Source organism: Malaclemys terrapin, chromosome 1 (genome assembly GCF_027887155.1).
Source record: "Malaclemys terrapin pileata isolate rMalTer1 chromosome 1, rMalTer1.hap1, whole genome shotgun sequence".
Classification (NCBI taxonomy): Eukaryota; Metazoa; Chordata; order Testudines; family Emydidae; genus Malaclemys; species Malaclemys terrapin.
Genome location: NC_071505.1, coordinates 293,596,334 through 293,614,339, shown reverse-complemented (window position 1 = coordinate 293,614,339; position 18,006 = coordinate 293,596,334). Strand labels below are relative to the sequence as shown.

The following is an 18,006-nucleotide window of genomic DNA, read 5'->3' as shown; positions in this document are numbered from 1 at the left end:
AAAATAAATCACCCTAAAAATGTACAGCGTGTACCTTCTAAAAATGAAACCTACATCTATCTCTGAGTTGTGAAGAATATGTATTAAGGTTATAACAACCAACAAGCATGCACTTTTATGTAGAAAACCATGATTAAATCGAGTCTTCCTGACTAGTGATTTAATCCACCTTGCCTAAAACTTGGAAGTATGTTTCAGGATTGATGACATAGTTGCCTGGCTGGGTTAGAACAGGAGGACAGGGTATGACAGGGTGCGTGTGTTTTAACAGGCCCCCTGGGGCCCCGCAGTCAGTGACACTGCAGCCATGCCCCCAGCCAGCCCAGCCTGTGAGCGGGGACACAGAAGGCTCCCTGGGCGTGGGATTTCCTCTCACGCTGTTGGCTGGGCGTGCGCCCGGCTCGTACGGGAACAGTCCCTGCCCTATTCCCACCCCCTCGGGAGCGGGAGGTCAGGGCAGGTGGCAGGAAGAAGACCGAACTAGGGCTGGAAACTCCAACCAGCGTCTTTCGCTTCCCCGCCCGGCGCCGCAGCTAGTAGCTGTAACTCCGCCGGGCAGCAACGTGAGTCCGCCCTTCCCCAGCCCGACAGCCGCCGCCGCAGCCCGGGCAGAGCAGGGCGCTCGCCTCCTACCGGGCAGGCGGCCCCCGGGGCGGCGCGAACAATCACCAGCCTCAGGGGTAAGGGGCCGGCCGGCCGGACGGCGGGCAGAGCGGGCTGGGAGCGCGGCGATGGGGTGCTGCTAATCCGACAGACAGACGGTGGGACCGGCGTTGTGGAGGGAGTGTGTGACTGGGGACATCTAAGGGGGCGCTGGTTGCTGGGGTGGGGTGCTGGTTAATGGGAGGCAGGTGGAGGGGGTGCTGACTAATGATGGGGCGGGGGGACAGGTGGAGGGGGCGCTGGTTGCTGGGGGGGCTCTGGTTGCTGGGGAGGCAGGTGGAGGGGACGCTGGTTGCTGGAGGGGACAGGTGGAGGGGGCGCTGGTTGCTGGGGGGGCGCTGGTTGCTGGGGAGGCAGGTGGAGGGGACGCTGGTTGCTGGAGGGGACAGGTGGAGGGGGCGCTGGTTGCTGGGGGGGCGCTGGTTGCTGGGGAGGCAGGTGGAGGGGGCGCTGATTATTACTGCGCTGTGGGGGTGGAGATGCGGGTTGTGAGTGGGCACCATGTGGCCGCACAGAGGTGTGGCGAGCGCTGCATAGAGCCTGTGGCATGAGGACACCGGCCCTGCAGCTACAGTTCCCCGGGCTGCTGCTGGTGCGCACGGAGGGAGCCGGGAAGAGGTGGGCTGCTCCTAGGGTTAGGTTTCGAAATGATCCAGCCGCATTCCCTATTGCGAAGAGCGAAAACAGTGACTATTGGGGGGCGGCGGCGCTGAATCGCTCCTTCGGCCCCATCCCGAGTAGTGCAGGCCATGGCTGGGACTGGAAACATCAAGGGCAGCTCTGGCTTCCAAGCCTCTTTCTGTCCTTGTCAGCCTAACCTGGTGCTTTCCCCAAGCCCTCGATTTCCTATTGCCTGTACTGATCAAAGCCTGTTCTGACCTGAACCAGGGCCGGGGCTCTTTCTGTAGGGGGGGCTGGATAACGGAGGGCTTAAGATAAACAGTCACAGCCAGATTGTCATTCAGATGTTGCACAGAGTGACTCCCCTGGTATACTTGTGAATAGATTGCATCAGCTAATAAGTAGTCAGGAGTGGATGCTAGGAGAATCGGTCATAAGAAACATGCAATACTTGTGTGAGACTAAACCTGTTCTTATTAAAAAACAAACAAACAAACAAAAAAAACCCCACCAACCAGACTCCCAAAGGATATACCTGAGGTAGCTCTGACTGCAAACAGTATTCGTGTTAACTGAATCAGAAGTGTTACAGGAACACTAAGGGTAAAATTTAAATTAGTTTTCTCTGTAATTTATTTATTTTTTACTTTAGCATGTAAGTATTTTTATAACTTTCTTGCAGGAAACCACATGTTTTTGGCTGTTTAGAGTTTGAATATCTTTTGGCAGTAAGATACACAGGAATTTATTTAATGCTTTTATGTGGCTTTCCCCCTAACTTACTCTATTTTATGCAAAGTTAGTGGCTTTCTCTGGGGGCATAATAGGCCTACTCAATATTCCATATCTCTAGAATCAGTTCATGTTAACTCAATGCTCGGGGAAAAAAATACAAGTGGCAAGTAGGAAACTTTACCAGTCAAGTGCGTTTGTGGGCTTGAGCTGTCAATTTCTGAAGAATTTAAGCCCCCTGCCCCATTTTTTAAATTTTATTTTTGCCTTTTTGGTTGCAAAAAATGTGAATGGGTATGGGGCTGTCTTCCTAAGTCTGCGGACATTTCCAGTCCTACTGTTGGCTGTTGCTTTCCTAAGGACAGCAAAGACAAACTGGCCTAATTTAGTCAGCTTTAAGTGCTGCTGCTCAGAATCTTTTGACAGTAGTGAAACCATCAAGAATCACATCAGTCTCACTCTGCTGCTGCTTGGGAAAATTATGAAGTGTAGCAGAGTCAAGCTCTGAGGGTGTATCCACACTACAAAAAAGGATGTGTTTAATACATGCTAGTAGTTAACACATGTTAAAAAGTCCTAGTGTAGACAAGGCAGTTGTAGTTTTAAAATGTATTAGCTGGTTGAGATAACCACATTTTCCCTAGCATAGACAAAGCCTGCATTTATTCACAGGAAAATAAGGGTGAGGTACAAGCAGTTGGAACTATACTCTCTAAAGCCCTGTTTGGACAGGCAAAAAGGTGCATTTTCACTCAAGTTTGCTTAACGTAATTGAAAAGCCCTCTTTGTTACTAGTTAAGTTGCACCACTAACATGCTTGATGCCCTCTTAGCTGCCCTCTTGTTGCCAAAAGGTGTGTGTGTGTGTGGTGCGGGGGAGGGAAGGTCTAGGCTAGAATATAGAAGCTAACACTGCTTCCACACGTTAGCTTACATCTTAACCAGGGTTAAGAGGGCTTCCAATTGAGTTAAACTAACAGGATTGAAAAAAACACACCCTCCTTTTTCTCTGAGACACAAGGTGGGTGAGGTAATATCTTTTATTGGACCAACTTCTGTTCAGGTCTGGGAAAGGTACTGAGTGTCACAGCTAAACACAAAGTTTATTTAGCATAAATAGTTAACGCATATTCTAAGGGACCATTCAAGGTGAAATGGCCCATTTACATCCTGGCAGTCATAGGACAAAAAAGAGGGGCTGGTGGTTTACAGAACGTTGTAATGAGACACAAATCTAGTATCTTTATTAAAACTGATTTTTAGTGTGTAGCGGAGTTATGAATTTAATTTCCCAGGCTCGTTTTTGAAGGTACGCCGCTACCTCAATATAACGCGACCTGGTATAACACGAATTCGGATATAACGTGTTAAAGCAGTACACCAGGAGGGCAGAGCTGCACACTCTGGTGGATCGAAGCAAGTTCAATATAACACGGTTTCACCTATAAGGTGGTAAGATTTTTTGGCTCCCGAGGACAGCATTATATCGAGGTAGAGGTGTATTGTGCAGGGGATGTGGACTGACAGATCAGATATGGAGTGGTCGTTTTGTGAAAAGTGTTTTTCCACGGGTAATATGGTGTTTTTGTCTTTCATCATTTTTTCTGTGTGAATTCATTCAACAGGATAGTGATTGTCTGGCTTCATCCAATAGTAGTTATTGGGGCATTTAGAGCACTGGATGAAGTATACCACATATTGTGATAGGCCTGTGTAGGACCCGTGGATCTTGAAAGATGTATTGTGTGTGGTAATGATCATTATAGCAGTGGAGATATGGCTGCAGGTTTTGCATCTGTTGTTATGCCAGGGTCTGGTGCCACTTTGAGTTGGTGAGTCTGTGTCTGTAGAGAGCTTGCTCTTGATGATGAAACTGGGGGGGTTGTTTGAAGGCAAAAAAGAGAGGGTTCAGGAAAGATTTCTTTCAGGATGTAGTTCCCGTCGAGTATGGGTTGTAATTGTTTAATGATACCTCATACGGATCCCAGTGTGGTAGGTGACAACTAGGGGAAAAAAGCCTCCGATCCCACACCCCTTGTATTGAAGAAGGTTCTCTCTGGGGTATTGGATGGCCTGTTCCACGATGTGATCTACTTCTCTAGTCGAGTGTCCTTATTTGGTGAATTCAGTTTTAAGTGTGTTTAGGTTGTGTCCCAGAGATTCTCCTCAAAACATATTCTGTGGTATCTGAGTGTCTGTCTGTAGATAAGATTTCTTGGTGTGTTTGGGTGGTTACTGGATCTGTGAAGATAAGTGTAGATATCTGTGAGCTTCTTGTATATAGTCTGTAGGGTTCTATTGCTGAAGCTGATTGTGGTGTCCAGGAAGTTGATGATGGTTTGGGAGTGTTCTAGAGAGAGTTTGATAGATGGGTGGTGGATGTTGAAGTTGTAGTGGAAATCTGAGTGAGTTTAGGTCGTCTGTACAGAGGATGAACATATCATTGATATGTCTCAGCCAGGACCGGCTCTAGGATTTTTGCCGCCCAGAGCAAAAACAATTTTGGCCGCCCCCCCCCCCTTATTTAATTACCCCACCCCCGGCCCCGCTTCAACTCCGCCCCTTCCCCAAATCCCCAGCCCTGCCTCCTCCCCCCAGGCTCTCAAGCCTAGGAGGGAGGGAGGGAGGGGGAGCAGCGGCGCACAAAACGGCCGCTTGGGATCTCCCCCTCCCTCCCAGGTTTGAGAGCCTGGGAGGGAGGGGGAGACCCCGAGCCGCCGCAGTTCGCAAAACAGCTGATTTGCGTGCCGCTGCTCCCCCTCCCTCCTAGGTTTGAGAGCCTGGGAGGGAGGGTGAATAGCGGCGCGCGAATCAGCTGTTTCGCGCGCCGTGGCAGCCGCAGCGGAGGTGAGCTAGGGCGGCCGGGGCACATTTTTAGGGGCAGCATTCTGGCGCCGGCCATGCCGCCCCTAAAAATGTGCCGCCCCAAGCACCAGCTTGTTTTGCTGGTGCCTAGAGCCGGCCCTGGTCTCAGCTATATCACTGGTTTTCTGGTATACTTGTCCAGAAATTCTTCCTCAAGATGGCCCTGTCAGATGGGACCCTGTGGGAAGTAGAGGATGAGAAACCTGTTTACTTCCAAGAGCTGGGATTTCAAGCTTCATTCATCTGTTAGCTAAAGGTGGATACAAAAAATGGGGTCCTTTTCCTGAGAGAATCTCAGAACCACCAAGGCAAATATTGGGTAGGGTTTCTCCAGGGCATTGCTTCTGCTCCTTGTACGTGGGGTTCCCTCATCTTTCATATCAGCCTCTGCCTAGTATGTGTTTCTGGTAAATTTGATATGCTGGTTAAATCAGTTGTGAGTAATGTTTCAGCAATTACTTTGATCAATATGTTATAACAGGGGTCGGCAACGTTTGGGACATGGCTCGCCAGGGTAAGCACCCTGGCGGGCCGGACCAGTTTTATTTACCTGCTGACGCGGCAGGTTCGGCCGATCGCGGCCCCCACTGGCCGTGGTTTGCCGTCCTGGGCCAATGAGGGCGGCGGGAAGCCGCGGCCAGCACATCGCTCACCTGCGCCGCTTCCCGCCGACCCCATTGGCCCGGGACGGCGAACCGCCGCCAGTGGGGGCCGCGATCGGCCGAACCTGCCGCGTCAGCAGGTAAATAAAACTGGCCCGGCCCGCCAGGGTGCTTACCCTGGCGAGCCGCGTGCCAAATGTTGCTGACCCCTGTGTTATAACTAAAATGTTTAACAGAAGAAAAAAATAAGCCTCTTCCAAAATTATGCTTAAAGAGCTGCTGTCTCATCCTCATTTTAGGTGCTCAGATTCCATGGTGATGAGTGCAGCATGAATGGGAAGGTTCATGGGAAAACCTGGAAAAAAAATCCCAAATATTACATTTACAAACAGATATGGAGAAAACTTCTTTAGATAACTGAAAGTGTAAGAAAAAATATTCACTTTCTTTTTAGTCAGTTTCTCCACCCCCCTACCCACATGAAATTCAGTAAAATGGCTATTTTCACATTGAAAGCATGTCCACTGCAAAGCTGCCTTCACTTCAAAATGGATCTTGTTCTATGTGATAATATATATATTTATTTAATGTGGTGGTCAGTTTTTAGTGAAAGGAATTCACAAAAAAAGTAAGGGCCCAATTCTGCTACTCTTATTCATGAATAGTACCTTCCTTTGACAAGTAGTCCTGTTGACTTAATTTGACTGCTCATAGAAGTAAAGTATTCAGCATGAGACACGTGGTGGAATTGGGCCCCGAGTAAATTTTCACATACATAATGATATTTAAGAATTCCTTATTTGAGTATTTTTCCATTTTATTATAAATGTTTCATACACATCTATAGTAGGCTCATTATTTGCATGAACAAACATTGGACTATACATGCTGCTGTGTAAGCAGGTGTGACTACTGAAGTAGCACCTGCTTTATACCAGGGCTGAACCTGGCCTAATCTGCTTTATAAAGATGAACAGTGATCCTTATCAGAAGATACTTGCACATATATCAGAGGATATTTCTGCAACAGCATTTTCTTAAGTTAGCTTTTTTAGGGCCCTGATCCTGCAAATACTTATGCACATTTAATTATATATATTTGAATAGTTATTTGAAGCCGGTGGGTAAAGTTATGCATTTATAATAAGCATCATGGTCCTAGATTGGTAATCTCAAGTCTTGAAACTGTTTGAATTTATTTGTAAAAGACAGCACACATCTGTGGTACTGTACAAATATTAATAAATACTGGAGCATAGAGTTGGACTTCGGTAACAGTTGATCTGGTTTAATTCAATCTTCATCAGTGTTTCTAAGACTTTCAATATTCTTACTTTGTATTCTATTGTATGTAAAATAAAGATTATATTATCCTGTTTAACTATAAAATAAACAAGCTTTTGAACCTACACAAAGCTCTTCTTCAGGTCTTCTTTCCCAGACCTGAAGAAGACTTCTGTAAGCCTGAAAGTTTGTCTCTCTCTCCAACAGATGTTGATACAATAAAAGATACTACCTCACCTACTTTGTCTCTCTAATAATTTATTTAAAACATTTTTATTGGAACATGATCTATCATCTAATGGATTCTTGTAGGATTGGTCAGGTTCACTTAAAGGGCTACGTAATACTATGGAATACATATGTGGGTGGCAGAATTTGATTTTTATTTTTTAGATGGATAATATTGATGTTTACTTTTAAGCATTTGTTTTTATTGATTTTACATTCCCACAGTTGTGGGAAATTGGTGAGGAATCAGACAATAATTATTTCCTGAGAGTAGACATTGAGATTCAAAAAGTTAAAGCTTTGTAACCATTAAAACACAAATTGTGGACATCTTGTCAAGATATACAAAGTAAATATTCTTAAATAAAACTCTAATAAATTCTCAAGCAGCATTTTTCTTATTTTGCCTATCTGTAAATTTTGATTATCATTGATGGAAATAATTTTGTCAGTTTGTGTGTACACTGTAAAATCGACATTTACTAACAAAAATCTAATCCTTCCTAGCCATATATATGTATATATAATATAAAGTTGTTTTTTTTTTAAAAAAGATTGTTATCATGCCACAGACTTATTTTTTTAAACAGAGCCTCATTGGTTGTACTAGGGTGTTCCAAGTTCAATAGATATGACACAATAGTGCCCTAAGGCTTTGTCCACAATAGATTTTTTTTTTCCCTCAAAATTTTCCACTGTTGTAACATCGATGCTGTCCACATGTGATAGCAAACAAGGCTGAATTAAGGCAATCTAGCACCTTGGGCACATTCCACATGGGTATGGAAGTAGGTTTCAGAATTAAGATGAGGGGGGCTATTCAGACCACTTGGAGCTATTGTTTTAGCTGTTTGCAGGCATTAATTAACCAGGTCACATTTTCAAGCTTTTCTTTGCTATCAGGAGGACTAGAAACATTTTTCTGATGTGAAAATGGGGACTGATCTCTTCATGTGACTCTAAGAGACAGGGCCCTGTAATGCCTATTCCTTAATCCAGTCCTGGTACTAGCTGGGAATGCTACTGTAGTTTGGTGGACAGTATATTAACAATTGCATGGTATATCTGTTCTGAACTGCAGTTTATATTATGTATGAATACTGTGAGTGCAGATGGGGAAAAGATAGCTAAAACTGCTAAATCTTAAAGAAGCACAAAATCTTATTTACAGATATCCTGGGCAAAAAAGCAAGAGTTGAAATACACAACAAACAGTTGTTTCCAGAATAATAGACGTTAGAAGGAAAGAGACTGGCAGTTCCAATACGTTTTTTTCTATCTCTTAGCCCAGGCAGGTTCTAAATTGTGCTTGGTAGTAAATGGGAAGGTTAGAAACTGCACAACAGTTAAAGCTTTATGTACTGTTAAAGCTTGTCTGAATTAAAGACTGCAAAACAAAATGAAAGCATGATTAATTTAGTAATTGTTATCACCTTTTCTCAATTGCTTCCAGGTAATTTAAAAAAATGAAGATTTTTCCATCATGTCTCTCCACACAGGATCCCTAACGAGGTACGATAGAACACAGGCCTTCAGACAGTTAAGTGCTCAAGAGGTAAAGCAAGATGTTCTTGGTTCCTTTTTTTTTATTAACTGGAAATCATCTTATGTTATCGCTTTTCGTTTAATTTAGGTGCAGTAGATGCTATATCCTTAAACTGCTGTTGGTTTCATGATGAACTTGGACTTTAGCCCAACACAAATTGAAAACCAAATGTATTATTTATTTTATGAAAAACTAAAATTGGTTGTGATTAGTTAGTTTTGATTACAACAGTGCATTGTATACCTCTGTTAGGTTTGGACATTGACTTCAGATAACTCATTTATGACTTTACAGTAAAATTGTATCTAACTAAAATATTTGTTTGATAATTAAACATATCTAAGAGAGTTTCCCTTTTCAAGCTTTTTCCAAAACCTGAAATATTATCTCATTTAATATGGAGTTGTTTTGAAAGTAATTAAAATCTCTTATCTACATTCTGAGACTAGTAACTGCTTCTGATAAGATCTAACAGGCAGCGTCTTAGAGTAAAAATATATTCAGTGTAAATGTTATAGTTGTAGAATACTTGTGGTAAGGTGTGGTGTTGACTTGTGTGATAATTAGGGCATTAGTGTCCTAAAAGGCAGCACTTCTTTACTGATTAATAATGAGTACTCAAAAATAAGTTTTAATCAAACGAACTGGTTGCTAAATATTTATGTTCCTATAAGAAATGTTGGTCTTGGTAGTGCTAGTTTATAGTGTGTGTGTGTGTGTGTGTGTATATATTAAATATGACAAGTTTGGAAATGTCAGGTTTTTAAAAACCTGACATCTTGTGAAAAAGGGTCTAAAGCAAATCTGATGTTTAACAGAATATTTTCCTAACCTTTTAGGTTATTGAATTCTAAATATGTCAAGCATAAAATAATCTATGGTTGTCCCCAGTAACTATTCTCCAGCTAAAATGGAAATACTTCAGTTTTGATTTGGATACCTATTCCTTCCCAGATTCCAAAGGAGCTTTGCTCTGATCTTTAAACTAACGGGACTGTTGTCTGCTGTCAGGCTCTTGTGCAGCTTGTGTAGTTTAAAAACAGTACATATCTAAGCAGCTTCTCCCTTCCAACTATTAGTTTACAAGAATTACAGTTCCTTTTTCTTTTCTTAACACTTTCAGTGTTATGTCAGTGTGTTTAAACATCTTAATTCAACACAAACTAAGGACCTATTCCTGTAAATGGCACATGCTTAACTTTACCACAAGTAGTTACATTGAAATAAATAATATTCATGGTAGTAGAATTAGGATGTGCATAAGTGTCAGCAGGATTGGGACCTAAGAAAACAGGATTTCTTACTCTTCCCCTTAGATATTTTGCTTCCCCCCCCCCCCCCAAGGTATTTTAGTAACTTTGTTTTCTCAAAAATAACTAAAAATAAAATAGTTGTATTGGCCATTACATTTGTGAAGCATATCACTTTTTGTTGCCAGTACTGAACTGTTATGTTGTTGTGACCTAAACAATGGAAATGCAACAATATTACAGTGAGAGATTAGAGCATTTTTGTAATACAGGTTTGACTAAACTCTGACTTTCTCTGCAGTGCTTAATAAAACATTGTGCAGTGTTCTCCTGAGAGAACTCCATAATCCGATTGTCTTTTTTTATTTGTTTTGTTTTTTTGTCTTAGTTGACCAAACAAAGCAATAAGGTAACTGTCTCCGAGTTAGTGTATTCATCGAATGCTACAGTGTTTGCTCCAGCAAGGATTAGCTGTCTTGCTCAGACACCTCAAATTTCAGATCTCTCAGGTATGACTTTTATAATCTATTTTCTAATTTATAGTCTTAATTGTTGATTGCATGGCATGATAGTCAGCCTGTTAATAGAAATGGTAGAGATTTGTATAGTCCTTTAATTACCAAGAGCTAACTGACTGACATTGAAAACTTATTTGTTGGCTGTTGAGATGAGTCAGTACAAAAGTGCCTCCTTCACTCTGCCTCACTTCCTTGCCTTGAGAAGAACTGCCATCCTTTCTGGTCAGAACAGCAATCTGAGTACTCAAAAGCTAAAATGAATGCTTCTTCCCATTAATAATCTGAATAGTATTTGAAAATAAAGACTTTGCCCTTACTTGTGCAAATAATAATAATGTTGTTGACTTCAACAGGCTACTAGCTTGAATACAATTTGCAAGATGAAGCCTTTAGTAGGAATATATTAGTTGTAATTTCAAAATTTGAGCTTAAAGTAACATTTCTGATGTTGGCAACATAGGAGCCCAGAGTAAAGATGAAAGTTTATGATGGTGGTTTAGCCAGTCTAGGATTTTAGCCAGTGCTGACACAGAATAAAACCCAACCATTGGAAACACTCAATTTTGAGGCAACAATCACATTACTTCTACTTGGACAGTCCCTTCCATTGTTCACTTAAGCTTTGCTTTAAATGATGTGGATAGAAAGCTGGAGAAATCAGTAGAGAACATTGAAAGCCTCAGAAGGCAAAATAATCTTTGTCATTATTACTTTAGTGCCTAGGAGTCCTACTTATGGGCAGGACTCCATTGTACCAGGCACTGTAAAAACACAGAATGAAAAGACAGTCCTTACCCAAAGAGTTTACAATCTAAGTATAAGACAAGAAACATCTGGGAGTAGAAAGAAACAATGAGACAACATTGGTCAGTGTAATAGGTAATGGTACCAGTGACCTAACTGTTTTTTTTTGTAGGCTTCCTGGCTAAGAGTTTTAAGGTGGTAGCTTTGCACATGTTTATGGGGAGCTCCTCCCGAGCATGAGCAGCAGCATGGGGGAAAGCACAAAAGTTCTTGTTTGAAACTTTAACAAGTGGATTATAGAAGCTGATATTACGGGCCGATTGGATGCAGGAATCAATATGGTTGGAAAATCGTCCCCAGAGAATAGTTATCAGTGGTTCACAGTCATGCTGGAGGGGCATAACAAGTGGGGCCCCGCAGGGATCAGTTCTCGGTCTGGTTCTGTTCAATATCTTCATTAATGATTTTGATAATGGCATACAGAGTACACTTATAAAGTTTGCAGATGATACTAAGCTGGGAGGGGTTGCAAGTGCTTTGGAGGATAGGATTAAAAATCAAAATGATCTGGACGAACTGGAGAAATGGTCTGAAGTAAATAGGATGAAATTCAATAAGGACAAATGCAAAGTACTCCATTTAGGAAGGACCAATCAGTTGCAGATGATACTGCAAAATGGGAAATGACTGCCTAAAAAGGAGTACTGCAGAAAGGGATCTGGGGGTCTTAGTGGATCACAAGGTAAATATGAGTCAACAGTATAACACTGTTGCAAAAAAAGCTAACATCATTCTGGGACGTATTAACAGGAGTATTACAAGCAAGACATGAGAAATAATTCTGTTCTACTCCACGCTGATTAGGGCTCAACCGTAGTATTGTATCCAATTCTGGGTGTCACATTTCAGGAAAGATGTAGACAAATTGGAGAAAGTCCAGAGAAGAGCAATAAAAATGATTAAAAGTCTATGAAAATTTGACCTACATATGAGGGAACATTGAAAAAGTTGTGTTTGTTTAGTTTGGAAAAGAGAAGACTGAGAGGGGACATAACAGTTTTCAAGTACATAAAAGGTTGTTACCAGGAGGGAGAAAAAATGTTATCCTTACCCTCTAAGGATAGGACAAGAAGCAATGGGCTTAAATTGCAGCAAGGGAGGTTTAGATTGGACATTAGGAAAAACTTCCTAACTGTCAGGGTGGTTAAGCACTGGAATAAATTGTCTAGGGAGGTTGTGGAATCTCCATCATTGGAGATTTTTAAGAGCAGGTTGGACAAACACCTGTCCGGGATGGTCTAGCTAATATTTAGTCCTGCCATGGGTGCAGGGGACTGGACTAGATGACTTCTCGAGGTCCCTTCCAGTTCTATGATTTTATGTCAATAGTAAATGAGAGATGATAGGTAGGAGGAAGTGTAGACCGCGAAGGGCCTTGAAAATGAAGACAAGCAGTTCATGCCTGCAGGGGAGAGGGAGGTGCCAGTGGAGGGATAATATGGTCAAAGCGACCGTTTAGGAGAATGATCTTTGTGGCAGCATTCTGAATAGATATGAGTGGGGCAAGGTTGCATTTCTGAAGGACAGAGAGAAGAATGTTGCAGTAATTGAGGCGTGAGATGATAAGAGCTGGGATGAAAATTTTAGCTGTATGGATGGATAGGAAAAACCTTATTTTAAGAGATATTACACAGAAAAATCTGAACAATTTAGACATAGCCTGGATGTGAGGACCTAGAGAGAAGTCCAAGTCACCGATGATAACCAGGCCTAAATGACAGGTGGAATGATGGTGTTGTTCATAGCAATCAAGAAAGTGTGAGAGGGTGGTTGGGGGTGGGAGTGAGACAATTAAGAACTCTCTTTTAGCCATGTTGAGCTTCAGCTGACTGTTAGACATCCATGAGGAGATGTCGGAGAGACAGCCTGAGATTTTAGTTTGGATAGAAGGAGGCAGGTGTGGATTGAGGTTGAGCTGTGAGTCACTAACATCAAGATGATAGTTGAATTCATGTTGGCAGATGAGATGACCCAGAGATAAAGGAGAACAGAAAGGGACTAAGGACAGGACCCTGTGGAACTCCAGTGGAAAGTTGGAAGGGAGGATGAGGCAGATCCTCCAAAGGACACATTGAAAGAGTGATTAGAGAAGTAAAAGGAAAAGATGGAGTCATGGAAGCCAAATGAGGAAAATGTTTCAAGAACAACATGGCTGGCTATCTTGAAGGCTACTGACCAGGAGTGGATTTACCATGAAACAAACCGTGCAGTGGCATGGGGCCCCCAAAATGCAAGACAAATATCTGACAACCTGCCCCTGAGTACCGGCCGGCGATGCAGCAGGGCTCAGGCAGGAAGGCTGCCTGCATGCTGTGGCCGGTGGCCCCACGCCGCCCCTGGAAGCACATCTCTGCGCACCCCTGGCGGGGGGGCGGAGGCAGCTCCATGCGCTGCCCCTGTCCTGGGCAGAGCACGGAGACGCGCTGCCCCCTTTTCCCCAAGGGGTGCACAGAGACATGCCAGCAGCAGAGCTAAGGCGGCTCCCTGCCCACTCTGCCTCCCTCCCTCCACGCCGCTTCACTCCCAGAGGCAGCCAGCATGTCCCTGTGGCCCTTGGGGGGTGTGTGTGTGTGTGTCTCCGCGCGCTGACTACAGAGCACCCTGAACGCTGACTACAGAGCAGCCGGGAACTGCGGCCAATGGGAGCTGCGGGGCAGCGCCTGTGGTTAAGAGCCGGTGCCAGAGGGGTGTGTGTGCCAGTCGCTTTGGGAGCCGTGCTGCCCGAGGTAAGCGCTGTCCTTCAGCCCAGAGCCTGCACCCAGGGCTGGGGGTTGGCAGGCAGAACTTGCGATTGGAAAGACTGGCAAGAGTCAAAAGTAGAGGAGAGGCTGTGTTTTGAATGTTTTGTCTTATATGAAGGATGATGTGCATTTGGGGAGGGAGACATGCAAATGCAACCTATTAAAGTTATCAAACTACTTTCCCCTATTCCCCGCCCCCCGGAAAACAAATCAAAGTACAGTAGAACCTCAGCGTTCTGAACATCTCGGGAATGGAGGCTGTTCATAACTCTGAAATGTTTGCAACTCTGAACAAAATGCTATGGTTGTTCTTTCAAAAGTTTACAAGTGAACATTGACTTAATACAGCTTTTAAACTTTACTATGCAGAAGAAAAATGCTGCTTTCCCTTTATTTTTTTAGTAGTTTACGTTTAACACAGTACTGTACTGTATTTGCTTTTTTTTTGTGTGTGTGTCTCTCTGCCGCTGCCAGATTGTGTACTTCCGGTTCCAAATGAGGTGAGTGGTTAACTGGTCAGTTCGTAACTCTGGTGTTTGTAACTCTGAGGTTCTACTGTACTGCCCCTTTTTTGGGTTTCTGAAAGTCTTTTAGCTTTGAGTCTATGCTGCTTAAGTAACAAATCACTAGCAACGTGATTTCCACGAGCAGTGGGATCAGTTCATTAATGTTTAGCAGTTTTTCAGATGCACCTTAGATTTCTCTTTTTGAGACATGCTTTTACAATATTGAGGCTGCTAGGCTGAGCAAAGTGGCTGGGGTTTTTCTTTGAGTCCCTAAATTAGTGAACTCTCTTATCTAACAAACAATTCCAGCACAAACTGGCTCCCAGTTGAGTGGGCCTTAGTGAGATTTGTTGCCAGTTGTTTTTAGTTGAGATTCATTTCCTGACAATATCCAAGGAGACAACTCCTGGACAAAGGTCTCCCAGACTTGCCACTTTGTTCCGCTTGTGGTTCTTGGCATTCCCTCTGGTCCTAATAAATCGCCCTTTGCTCTGGATATGAATCTTGTTGTTTGCACCTATTCTCAGACTTATCTGCCGTCAATGATACACATGCCCATTTCTTTGTCATGTGAGGTCTGATAACTTATCTTGTAACATCAACCACATGACAAGGCCCTTCATTTCATGACTGATGGTAAGTTTTTCCTAAATTTCTTGATGAAGAAATGTCTGGTTCTACAATTCCATAATTTGAAGTTACTGATTGCAGTGCATACTAGTACATCATATTCATGATGTCAGACCTGTTTTTAAAAATCTTAACCAATTTCTTACCTGTTCTGTTGGTCTCCAACTTTGCAGTAATTCACTTAAAATTGTGAAATTGTAGAACATAGAGCTTTTGATTCCTTCCAGGGAACTCTGTGTGTTACAGTTGTTTGTTGAGAGTCCAGACAAAATGCTGCTGCCATTCTGAATAATGGATTCATGGTCATTTTGCCCTTGTCTTGTCTGGGATTGAAAGGTACGCATAACTTAGTGTAGGCCAAGCAGTGTATTCTTTAACCTGTTCTAAGCTGGCTGAGCCAGTATTGGGCCCATACTTTCAGTTGGTATCTCCTCTGGATCCAGCAGGAGTATGAGTGAGTGCGAAGGCAGCCTGCAGTGAAAGCGCCATATGCCCTTGCTTTCTGTCCCCACCAGCTAGGGTCCTGATCCAGCAGGAGTATCAGTGAGTGGGGAAATGCTTCAAGAATGGTAATTTTTTCTATGAAAGAAAGCAAATAAAAAATGTGAAGGTTCTTGTAAAAGCATTCTGTAGGTATCCATTGCTGCTTTTTTTTTTAAGTGGATTCTGTCATATTTTATGCTTCAAAAATAATTCCTTATAAAGATCTCAACTTGGTGCTTGTTTCCATCTATTTACAGACTCAGTAAGAGTCTTCGTAAAAATGACGTTTGCAACTGTAAAGGATATAAATAAAGTTTAAATTATAAATAGTACACCTTTCATTACCCTCTTTGTTTAGTGGGAATCTTTCTTGCCTGCTTGTCTACACTTATAGTGCTGCAGTGGCTGTAGTGGGAGAACTTCTCCCATCAGCATAGGTACTCCACCTCCGCAGTAGACAGTAGCTGTGTCGATGGGAGAAGCCCTCCTGTTGACATAGAGCTGTCTGCACTGGGGATTAGATTAATATAACTGCATTGCCAAGGGATGGATATTCCATACCCCTGAGCAACAGAGTTATATCGACATAAGTCTGTAGTGTAGACCACGCCTAAGTCCTGCCAGTGAAGACTCTAGCACTACTTTTTTGACACAAAGTATATGACTCCTTTGCCTTTTGTAGTAATCTGTATTCCTCTGCCTTGCTAAACTGTTATGTTCCATTCTTGCCTTAATGCAGGAGATAGTGTAAGGACTGGAGCAGTGTGTGTGTGTGGTTGTGGTTGTGGTTGTGGTTGTGGTTGTGGTTGTGTGGTTGTGTGGTTTTCCCTGTTCAGAATTTCCTGAAGGCTCTTTCTTTTGAGCTCACATGTAGTTTCCAACAATGACACATGGGAACATACTGGGACAACCAACCACAGTTTAAATGTTTACTAAGTATACATGCTTGGCTAGGTTGCAGGTGACAAGATCCCTAACCTTCCAGGTGGTGTTGGGGGGTTCGTTTGGATTTTTTTCCCCATTGAATGTATTCTCTACTCATGCTGTAACTAGGAACCTTTTTTTGATGACTTCCTAACCTCTTGATCCCTTACTTTTCCTAAACAGATGAGTACTCAAGGCCAGCTGTGATTGGGCATGCAGGAAATTTTAGATCATTCCTGGACAGTACTGCAGCCATCAAAGAAATTCTTGCATCTGTTCTAAATGCTTCTGGTATTAAACCATCTTCACTACCAGAGAAAACGGTATTGCAGACAACTGAAGATCCAGACAGCGATATGGAACACTGGGAGGAGAGTACTGATGGTGATTCTAATGATGACAGTGACCCAGATTATACACATCACAATGTTGCTTCTACACAAATGGACATTAGATTTATGAGGCATAAGGCATCTTGGGATAATACTCAGTGTAGTTCTTCTAAATCTTCACTGGATTCCTCATCATGCCCATTTTATCCTGGCAGAAGCCCCATCACTTCGGCTTTAAATAGCTCATCCCGTTTGGAAGTGTCTCCCCTGAAATGTGATTACTTTACCCAAGTGACATTAACTGGAGGCACTATCACATCATTGGCGAACTCTGCTATTACGTGTTCAGAAAAAGATCTTAAAAACTCTTCAAGTTCACCAGACCAGCCTTTGGCTTTTAAAGGAATCTCTCCAGATTCAACAGCTAATGAGCTGTCAGCAGCATTTAGAAATTCTGAGACTTCAGAACCCATGCTGCTCAGAGATGAGGGCAGCAATGTTTTCCAACCGTGTTCACAGTCAGTGCCCTCTGATCAGCAAGGTAACTTTCATTTAATCACTTCCAAACCTTTTCCTGTTAAGACTTTTGTAGTACTAGGGGATAGACCCAAATGAAACTGGTCTCATTGTGGTGATAACTGACCACACAAACACTGCCACTTGAGACTTGTCTACACTTGAAATGCTACAGTGTAGACCAGAGGTGGGCAAACTCCGGCCTCCGGGACCCTCCTGCCCGGCCCCTGAGCTCCTGCCCCGGGAGGCTAGCCTCCGGCCCCTCCCCGCAGCCTCAGCTTGCCCTGCCGCCAGTGCAATGCTCTGGGTGGCGGGGCTACAAGCTCCTGGGGTAGTGCAGCTGCAGAGCCAGGGCCTGACCCGCTCTGTGCTGCGCAGTGGCATGGCTGGCTCCAGCCAGGCGGCGCGGCTGCCTGTCCTGGTGGTCTGGGCGGCGCGGCTGTAGCACCGCCAGCCACTGGTGCTCCAGGCAGCACAGGCAGGGAGCAGGGGGGGTTGGATAGAGGGCAGGGGAGTTCGGGTCAGGGGGTAGGGATGTGGATAGGTGTCGGGGTGGTCAGAGGGCGAGGAACAGGGGTGTTGAATGGGGGCAGTCAGGAAGGAGAGCGGGGGTTGGATGGGGCGGCAGGGGTTCCAGGGGCGGACAGGGAATGGAGGGAGGGGGGTTGGATGGGGCAGGAGTCCCGGACGGGGCAGTCAGGAAGGAGGGTGGGGATGGATGGGGTGGCGGGGAGCAGTCAGGGGCAGGGGTTTCAGGGGCAG

General features: G+C 43.8%; 1 protein-coding gene across 4 annotated transcripts in view; it reads left to right on the top strand.

The window, feature by feature from the left end:
- Nucleotides 1-471: 471 nt before the first annotated feature.
- Nucleotides 472-18,006, top strand: part of RUBCNL (rubicon like autophagy enhancer) — a 40,215-nt gene continuing 22,680 nt past the window's right edge. For 2 of the 4 annotated variants that reach the window (XM_054014545.1, XM_054014521.1), the window contains exons 1-4: nt 472-680; nt 8,448-8,549; nt 10,179-10,299; nt 16,580-17,269. In XM_054014545.1, the coding sequence (XP_053870520.1) occupies nt 8,478-8,549; nt 10,179-10,299; nt 16,580-17,269 (883 nt within the window). In that variant the 5' untranslated portion in view covers nt 472-680; nt 8,448-8,477. Of the gene's footprint in view, nt 681-1,265; nt 1,282-8,447; nt 8,550-10,178; nt 10,300-16,579; nt 17,270-18,006 lie in introns of those variants that run through there. The other 2 variants (XM_054014529.1, XM_054014538.1) reach the window with 2 other exon arrangements.